The sequence below is a fragment of the Halyomorpha halys genome, unplaced genomic scaffold (genome assembly GCF_000696795.3).
Source record: "Halyomorpha halys isolate HHAL.00 unplaced genomic scaffold, Hhal_1.1 Scaffold141.1, whole genome shotgun sequence".
In the NCBI taxonomy this organism is placed as follows: domain Eukaryota; kingdom Metazoa; phylum Arthropoda; class Insecta; order Hemiptera; family Pentatomidae; genus Halyomorpha; species Halyomorpha halys.
The window spans coordinates 81,593-91,488 of record NW_027111321.1 but is presented as its reverse complement, the minus strand read 5'-3'; the positions used below and the strand labels follow the sequence as shown (position 1 = coordinate 91,488).

General features: G+C 35.8%; 1 protein-coding gene across 1 annotated transcript in view; it reads right to left on the bottom strand.

Annotated features, from left to right (window-relative positions):
• Positions 1 to 8,096, bottom strand: part of LOC106678401 (uncharacterized) — a gene marked incomplete at its 5' end in the record, with an annotated part of 46,865 nt that extends 38,769 nt beyond the window's left edge. The window contains 2 exon segments of the mRNA XM_067049337.1: positions 2,749 to 3,041; positions 7,802 to 8,096. Of these exon segments, the coding sequence (XP_066905438.1) occupies positions 2,749 to 3,041; positions 7,802 to 8,096 (588 nt within the window).
• Positions 8,097 to 9,896: the final 1,800 nt, after the last annotated feature.

Below are 9,896 nucleotides of genomic sequence, written 5' to 3'. Positions count from 1 at the left end.
CCAATTGAATAATACGTAAAATATGAGTAAACGATTTTTTTTTTAACTGTGGTTTTATAGATACTTTCACAACAATCCACTGAAACAAATGATAATTTTGCATGACTATCGCATGTATACACGGCACGTAAAGAGAAAACTAGGTTTTTGTTCACAAGCCAATGGAGGTGAGATGATTACCGGCTTGAACGGCAACCCTAGGCTACAAAAATCTATTTTCTCCTAGGAATACTAGAATTTGTAAAAAGTCGAAGTAAGATTTAATTGTTATTCAGTTATTATTTATTTATTATTCTAATTTAGAAAAAAACATTCATTAATTTCTATCAAATTAGTAAAATTAATTATTATTAGTATTGTTTAATTTATTGTTTGTGGATATGGAAATTTAGTATATTGACTGTTTATTTTTGTTTTTTTTTAGTAATTTTGGTTAGATTTTTTATTTTTTTAAATTATTTAAAACTGAATTTGGCTGTTTCACAATTTCACTAAATAAGAAATAGAAGAAAAAATAAATAAATCTTTAAATTTAGTAAATACAATAATCAGACCAATTTCGACATATGGAATTGAGCTCTGGGGCTCCACCAAACCACCAAATTCTTCCCGCATCCAATCGGTACAATCCAAAATCCTACGTAAAATCCTTGATGCTCCTTATTACATCACAAATAAACTCATTCATAAAGACCTTAATGTTCCCTATGTAACCGATCTAGCCCGAACCAGATATCACTCCTTCCATTATAAACTCTCTAACCACTCAAACCCTTTAGTTTCTAATCTTTCATCCTGTTCCATTCCTGACAATCCTCCGAGGCGTCTGAGAAGAAGATGGCCACGAGACCAGTTAATGTAAAATGCCATTAGAGTGCTACCAATGAGTAGTTTCTCTACATGCCTGTAACACTCCAATTTAACTTAGATCAGATTTACTAAATGTATTATAATGTACAGTTGTAAATAGCAATAAATAAATAATAAAAAAAAAATTCAGTAAATGTCAGAAATAATTAAGGAAGTGCAAATATTTTCCCAAAATGTACATTTACACGTATACTTGTAACTATTTAGGAAAAACAATAAAAAAAAAATAAGACATAACAATGAAACCCTTATTTCGTGGATTTATTCAGAATTGTCTAGATCTGGAAAACCAGTAGAAGATAAAAAAAAATTCTTTCTGCAAAAGTCAGGGAAAACTCTGCGTTAAATTTAAATAATTGCTTCGAAATGTTTCGAATGTTAAATGAATGTTTCGATGTTTAATGATCTTCGATAAATAAATATAATATAAATGTTCGATAAATGTTAAATAAATGTTTGGAACTCGATAAATTATTCATCATTAAAAATGGCAAATTTTACTTTATAATTATTAAATATACTGGGTAAAGTGGTATCTAAAACCTTAGAGCCACGAAAATACTTATTTCATTTTTTAATTAGTTATTAAATTCTTTGTTACTTTGAATTATTCTATCATTTGTTTCGACTAAAAATGAGAGTTGATTATTTGATTAATTACACGAAATTAAAGGTATTTTGAAGAACATTTTTAGAGATTCGAAATTCAAGCGCGGTCAGACTATTTAAACGAGGGTAGAATGTAGCAAATATTTTGGGGTATTATATTTAGGTTAAAGAATGTTAAATGAAAAAAAAAACTGTGGATTTAATTGAGAAATATGTCGTTATTTTAGCATGTTAAAACGATATAACATTTAATATGGTAAGGAATCAGTTAATAGGTCTGCTAAATGGAGAATGAAGTCACCCAACAGACGCCATTTTGTCTGTTGTCATTTTGATAGGTTAGTTGCTCAAAGTTCGTGTTTGGTTGGTGTTGTTTTTGTTTTAGCCCTTTTTAAATACTCTATTAAAGTAATGGATAAAAGTAATAATAAAGTAATGGATAAAAGTAATAATAAAGTAATGGAAAAAATACCAGGAGAGCAAAATAGTAACAAGTGGGACGGAGGAAAAATGATATGATGAATCTGTAGGAGATTTTATTGTCTAGTAAAGATTACAAAGTAACAAAATAAATTGTATAGGGAATCTGTCAGAAGTTCTTCTACGTTTAACATGTAGCGTAGAATATAAAATAAGCAGCTCACAATTCTATACTTTAAATATTTAGCATGTGTTATATACTTATTATAACTTATTACAATAAGATTCATTGTTTATACTACAGCCACTGACAACCCACCAGTATTTTTAAAGGTACCTCTACACGTTTGCAAAATAATGTCGAATTCGCACAAGCGCAAGCGTTTTAATGGATTATTTGGCTTGGCTGGTACAAGTGAATATGTGGCCGACCCAGTTTTTTTGCCATAAAAAGAAATTCCGTGTTCTGTAATTAACAACATATAATTTTTAAGTAAAAAAGATATGATGTTCCGAGTCAAAAACTCAGAAGTTTTAAATTATAATGAAATAAGTAAGTCAAATTATATTCTTCTGTTAGGTTTTCAATTATTATTGGTATTTTCAAAGCTCTGAATGAAAAATTATTTTTTTAACATTTGGAAACTGCTATTGTATTCCACCTACCTATATTTGTCAGACTAATCAATTTTGGCTAGTAATTATTCTTTGTTTCATCAAAGAAATAAAAAAATGGGATGAAATAAATGATTTTCCTTCAGCCGGCTCTTGCACTATAATCTCATTACCTTTCTTTTGTATGTGATAGGGAGTTAATAAAATAAAGTTTTAAAATATGCAAATAGTCACCTTGAAAGAAAGTCATAAAGAGTGGTTTGCTGATCATCATTGCCCAAATGGCGACGTTGTTGGGTCTCGACCTGAAAACAGCTTTCAACCTTCCCAACATATCCATCTCCTGCTTCTTCTCGACCACTTTCGGTTTCTCGTGGATCGAGGTATGAACCTGGTATATGTTAAACAGATACAAGCACGCCGTTAACAGGAAAAAGTTTTGATAACCCAAGGAGGTGAGGATGAAACCTCGCAAAGGAGTAGCAATGAGAAATCCGACGAATGTCATGGTATGCATCATCTGGAGCCTGGAAAAATAATAAAGAAATAATAACGAAAAACAAAGAAAATAATAATAAATAAATCCTCTAAGAAATCGTAAATCTCAAAGAATGTTCTAATGATAATAAAAGAAAAGTAAAGTGTTATCGGGTTCGAAAACTCAAAATAAAGAAAGAAATAGAAATGAGACTCTTAGTTGCAACTGAAACACTGCTTTATTCATCTCAGCGCTTCTCTATATATGTTATACAATGAGCTGATTGGCTCAGTCAGTTGACTCAGGCCGTAACTCCCCCCCCCACCAGCTTACGAACAATCCTCGTAAACTTATACTATATAATATAATACTTGTTTCATCGGGACCTGCTCGTGTTATACTGCAGGTGTCCCGAGTGTAATTTTATGATTAAATTTAATGTGTGTGGAAAAGGGGGACTGGAAATTGTGAGACACTTTCTGCTCATAAAAACATGCATATATTTCCTTCCTTATTTATAATGTTAACTCCCTCGAGGGGCAAACTGATTAGTGAGTTAGTTTTAATTTGAATTGTATCTATAATAATATAAACGGAATATCATTGGGGTCTCATAGATATATAATGTGGATATTATGTGCTTAGCTGGTGGCTGTTGGGGGTTTCGCTGTCTCGGTCACTTCCGCGTCCTATAGCCGCTTCCCTCGTCGAGGTGTACGGTGGGCGAAACAGTGAAGACCGTGTATTTTCGCCTGGTGTCTGAAAAGACGTCGTTCTTCCTCGGTGGCTGGCCAGCGTGTCCTGGAGCCTGGCGTGATGGTAGAGGCAGGCCAAGTCCTAGCTTGCATAGTGCATAGGCTGGGGCGGCATTGCAGTCGCAGCGTCTTCGGGGCCTTCCGGTGTTCGCGGCAAGGGGGTCTCAGAAAATGAGACCCCCGACCCCGACTTTATATAAATTCAAAAAACAACGGCAAAAATCGGATTACTTAAATCCGACAATACTAATATAACTGCTCTTGGAGGTTGGATTAAAGTGTGTTGGTGAAGTTCTGACCCTCGATGTGTAGAACTGCTGCTCTCACTACTCCGTTACCTGTCATATATTTAGGAGAACAAAGAATATAGAAAAAAAAAATTTTTCTTGAGACTACAAATCGTTCTGATATCCAAAGATCCCAGGTTTCGGCTCCAGTTAAGTATTATCGGGTTCGAAAATTCAAAAAATGGAATAAAGGACAAGTAATGACATTTTCGGTTCCAACTAAAACACTGCTTAATTCATCATACAATCAGCTATTCGCCTCACTTAGCTGACTTCGAAGTAACAGCTGACTCATCCATCTTTCTCTCTATGTAGCTTTTAATTGTTATTGGATGGACAATTAGATATACGGGATTTAAAGGTCAGAAGAGAATGAGAGCAGCGAATGAAGGAGGGAAATGAATTCCGTATGGAAGAGGAATGTACCATATAAGGAAAGATCTGCGAAAGGCTGTGGTTCGATGGGTTACGTATAAGCCTGAAGGCCGTGAATGGGTGTTGTGAAAATGTATTGAGGATTTAAATTGAATGAGACCAGAGATGCACGATGGACGGCGGGATTGGATAAATTAGTAGAGAAAGGATGCAAGCAAATATTTACGACGGAAATCTAGTGAGAATGGCTGAGGACTAAATTCCGAGGAAAATGATAGATGAGACGGTCCATCCTACTGGAGAAAGCGGGACAAAGGAGAAACAAATCGAAGTCAAGTCTATTCAAATAGTAACTATAGGTCAGAATAAGTTTTGTAGGACACAGATAACGAATTTCGTATTGAACTTGCGCGTTGAAACACTGCGGATGAACCAGGTGGGCTACAAGCTCAATACCAAGGATGAGGTAACCACTGTTGTGCTGTAAGCCACAACTGGTAACTGGACGATCTTAAGCTTCATGCAAAAAGCAAACAACAATTGCAAAGTATGAGTGAAATAGTGTCATCCTATACGGAAGATATAAACATGTCATTCGGACTTGATAAGTGTGCAGTGCTCCATGTAAACAAGTGAAAGGTGGTCAGTGCCCAGAACCTCCTGATAAATGAAGATGAGTGCATCAGGGAACTAGAAGCCAAAGAACAATATAAATATTTAGGTATCCAGCAGGACCTTAAAAGAGCTAGAAAAGATGTTAAACAAGAGCTAATAACAATGTTGAAAATGAGACTACGAAGAATATTAAAGACTCAATTTTCTGGAAAACATAAAATCAAGGCCAAATACTTGGGTCATACCAGCGCTAAGCTACAGCTTTGGTATATTACAGTGGTCAAATACCAGCCTACAAGTAATAGATCGTCTTGTAAGAACGACACTCACGCAAGAGCGGGTCCACCATCCCATATCATCCAAATCCAGACTTTACTTATCCAGGAAAGAAGGAGGACGAGGAAATATTGAAGAAGCGTGGCACAAGCAAGAATTATCCCTAAGACAATATTCCCATTCAAAAACCACTAGTGTTTATCAGGCAATCGTTACAATGGATTATGGTCTGACTGCACTGAACCTGAGCAAAGCGGATCTTGTTTCAGAAAAGGAACGACTGGCGGAATAGAAAAGCAAGTCTCTGCATGGGAGATTCTACAGCCAACTGAACGAAGCCTCCATAGACAAAGAAAGATCAGTTGAATGGCTTACAGCTGGAAGGCTATTCTCCAAGACAGAGGGATTCGTGGTTGCAATCCAAGATCAGGTTATTGCCACCAGATCATATAGGAAGCATGTGCTAAAAGACGCAACAGCGTTGGATAAGTGTCGATTGCGTTCGGTAGCACTGGAATCAATCCAACATATCACGGGTGGATGTGGAGTGTTGGTTGGTACTGAATATTTGCAGAGGCACAACCATGTGGCCAAAATTTTGCATCAGGCACTGGCGATAAAGTACAACTTAATTGAAGATAAGAGCCCTTATTACAAGTACCACCCAAATAGACTCCTTCAAATAGGTTCTCTCAAGCTATATTGGGATGAACCAATAATTACGGACCATACAGTACGCCATAATAAACCAGATATCCTCCTTATGGATCTAAGAAAAAAGAAAGTTGAACTTATTGATATCGGAATCCCAAACGACAATAATATAAGCTCTACTGTGGGAGAAAAATTAAGAAAATATCAGGCATTGGCGATGGAATTGAAGGAACTGTATCACTTGGAGGGAGTTACCACTACTCCAATCATTATATCCACCAACGGCCTCGTACCAAAATCCACAGTGGCCGGCGTGAATGGAGTGCCCCAATTTGGGAGTGCCCGTTGATGTACTAAGGGAGGCTCAACAGTCGGTTCTCTTAGACACAGCACGTATAGTGCGAAATGCTTTAAATATTTTAAAAGAGAAAATAATTAAATAAACAAAATATGAAGGTGGTTGGACTTCTAGGTCCCCCACCTCAGACATTCAATCCGCAATAGCGAGAAAAATCGGATAATAATAATTTTTTATTTACTCTGGGACGAGTCCCTTTAGAATAATACAGAGAAATCAAGAAATGAGAGCTGAGGAGCCTCAGAGATACTTAAGCAAAAAATACAAAGAAATATAAACAGTCATTATAAAAAATAATTATAGATTACTTTCTCACTTTTATAAGCTGAAAAAAAAAAATGAAAAAATAAAGAAGAGAAAAAAAAATGATGTAAAAATAATTAAGAGTGATATAATAGTTAACATATTTACAATTATATTAATTTACAACTTTATGGGGTCTGAATGGATAAGAAATGATTGAACAGGCGGGATTTAAAGGTAGGGAGGGTATTGGAGCAACGCATGTTGGAAGGGATGGAGTTCCATAAGGATGAGGCTGGGATAATGAACGATCTATCGAAAGCAGCGGTTTGGTGGGCCCTGGTGTATAAATCTGAAGACCGGGAACGGGTATTGCGGGAATGAATATAGGATTTGAATTGAAGGAGCTCGGAGATGTATGAAGAACGGCGGGATTGGATGACTTGGAAGGATGCCAAGAATTACTTACGACAGTAGGAAGGATAATCCCAATTCAACTCTGCATAAAAACGGGAAACAGAGGCGTCCCTAGGGATCCCGAAGATGAATCGTACACAGCAATTTATCAAGCGTTTTAATTTCGCCTCGAGATCCCCAGAGACTCCCTCATACACTGTACAGCAATAGTAAAAATTAGGAAATATTAGCGAAGTGACTAGGAGCCTACGTGTTTCAAATGGAAATAGGTGGCGGAGGTAATTTAAACGTTAAAGTTGAAAGGCTACAGTGGAAGATATTGGATACATGGGTTTTTCAGGAAAGTGTTTGATCAAAGGTTATTCCCAGGTTTTTGATTCTGGGGTAAAATTTGATGGGACTAGATTATTACGGGATATTTCCACAAATTTGGAATAGATAGGTTATGATAACTTCTTATATTGTATATTATAATGAGCGTCACGTGAACTATGCCTAGTTTTATTGGTGGATAATTACTACCTTCATTGTATGGAACAATAAAAGGATAAAAATGGCCCTATTTGGTAAAAGAATAATCGCGGAATGGGTGGATTACTTTTGACGATGGCCTTCTAATTCACCAGCAAAGCGATGAGAAAAGTTGTTTGATTGAAAATAAATATTTCCTTTTTGTACAATGACATAAAATGAGGAAATTTTTAAAGCTACACTTTAGGCTACTTGTGAGCAATGTTTCCGAACTTGTCCGATGGACAAGGTGTAAACTGCATATAACGCGCCCGATAAGACTTCATAATGGACAATTCGGAATTAATATAATACTTACTTTAAAGTGAGTTCCTCTGGTTTTGTGTTCTCGGAGACGAAACAGTGGAGTCCCAACTGAAAGGCACTCATGCCGAACAGACCGGCAACAAGTGCATCCAACATGGAAGGCAACCATATGTCGGAAGACCATCGCCAAGAAGTGAAAGCGTAGAGGAAAGCGTTGAAAAGTTCGGCTGAGAGTCCGATGTAGAGGAGTGGCTTATTGAGACCGGTCGAATCGCGCCACGAGCCGAAGAAAGTCCCCGATATGGAGCCGCAAACAGCTCTCAGGGTGCTTTTTGTGATCGTTACACCTGAAAAAAAAAATTAATGAATGCGTATATAACTATCTTGAAAGTTTTGATTTAATCTTAATTTAAAACAATTTTGATCCTTTTTCCTCTCAACTTTTATTCTTTAATATTTTTCCAACGTTTCGGCCCTCGGGCCATTCTCAAGGATACCACCTACAAAAAGTTTTTTTATTTTTATATAACAATTACATTATTTCCTTCAACTTATTAAATTCTGAACATTTATAGTGAAAAAATAATAACAATAAGTGAGGATATATATGGAGAATCAGAGTGGTAGTGAGTGCTTCTTGTGGTGGTTTTAAGAACAATATCTTTCTAGGTTGGATACTTTTATAGTTTCTCTTTAAATTTTTTTCTTGATTTTTTATTAACATTATTTTTTTATCTTTATGGAATTTACAACTGAAAATTATTATAAATTTGATGTAAGTTATTATGGAGTGATACAGGTGTTTAGAGAAACTACCCACTAGTAGCACTGTAATTACGTTTTACATTAGTAGGTCCCGTGGCCACCTTCTTTTCAGTCTCCTTGGAGTATTGTCAGGAGTGGAAGAGAAAGCAAGGGGTTAGAAACTAGTGGGTTTGGGTGATTAAGTTTGGAATGGAAGGATAAATATCTGATTCGAGCTACATGGTTCGATCGGTTACATAGGAAACATTAAAGTCTTTATGTATGATTTTATTTATCACAAAGTAAGGAGCATTGAGGATTTTACGAATAGCCTTGAGGCTCGAGTATGAACCACAATGGAGGAGTCGTTTACTTCATGTGCTAGCGTTAATGACAAATAGATTGCATATAACTCGGAGGAAAACACTGAGAATGTGGGGGGAAGACTGTAGAGGATGGTCTCCGCTTGTAGAACTACTGAACAACCAACATGATTAAAGTGTTTTGACCCATCAGTGTAGATACATGTACAGCCCTTGTAACAAGAGAGAAGACTTAAAAAACATTGCTTGAGTACTTCAAGAGGGTAGGATGATTTGTCGATGGATTCTAAGGTGAAATCAAAATTGGCCATTTTGTTTATCCACGGAGGTAATGAATTGGGGAATGATAAGTATAGGTTTGGGAGCGATAGAAATCGGGTAGGAGAGGAAAGCTGTTGAGGCGACTAGGTGATCTGTACCCCGAAACATCAATGTCTTGGGTCGTTTTGAGACGACCTAGAAATTTCAGCAAAAGTGCCTGCGTAGTTCTAGTGGCCATAGGCACTACTAACGAAGATATAATGAATGCTATCAAAGCAATGAACGAAAATATTGAAAAGAATAATAAAATAAGTGCTGAGCTCATTCAGGAACTAAATTACATTAAAAACACTTGTACTGCCCTAGAAGAAAAAACCGATAAGGTTCAAGAAGAAATAAACATTTTGAAACGGCAGCTCGAGAAAAATAATTTTGTTCTTTATAATGTCCCCCACACAGACAATGAAAATACATTGGGAAAAGTTAAAGAGATTATAAACGAGGCCAATTTATGTCTCCCTGATTACGCCGTAAATAATTGTTTTCGATTTAAAAAAAAGGACCAATATTAGTGTCACTAAATAAAAATAATTTAAAACAGGAAATATTTAGGCAGAAAGAAATACTAAAAATTAAAAACATTTCCATCAATCACGATAAAACACAAGAGGAAAGGAAAGATGGGAGACAAATATATTCATTTCTTCAAAATTTACGTAACATTGATGAAAATGTTCCCTACTGGAAAGGCTTTTTTAAAATAAGAGGCTCATATTATCGAATAAAAGAAGTAGAAAATATTCTTAAACAACAGGAATC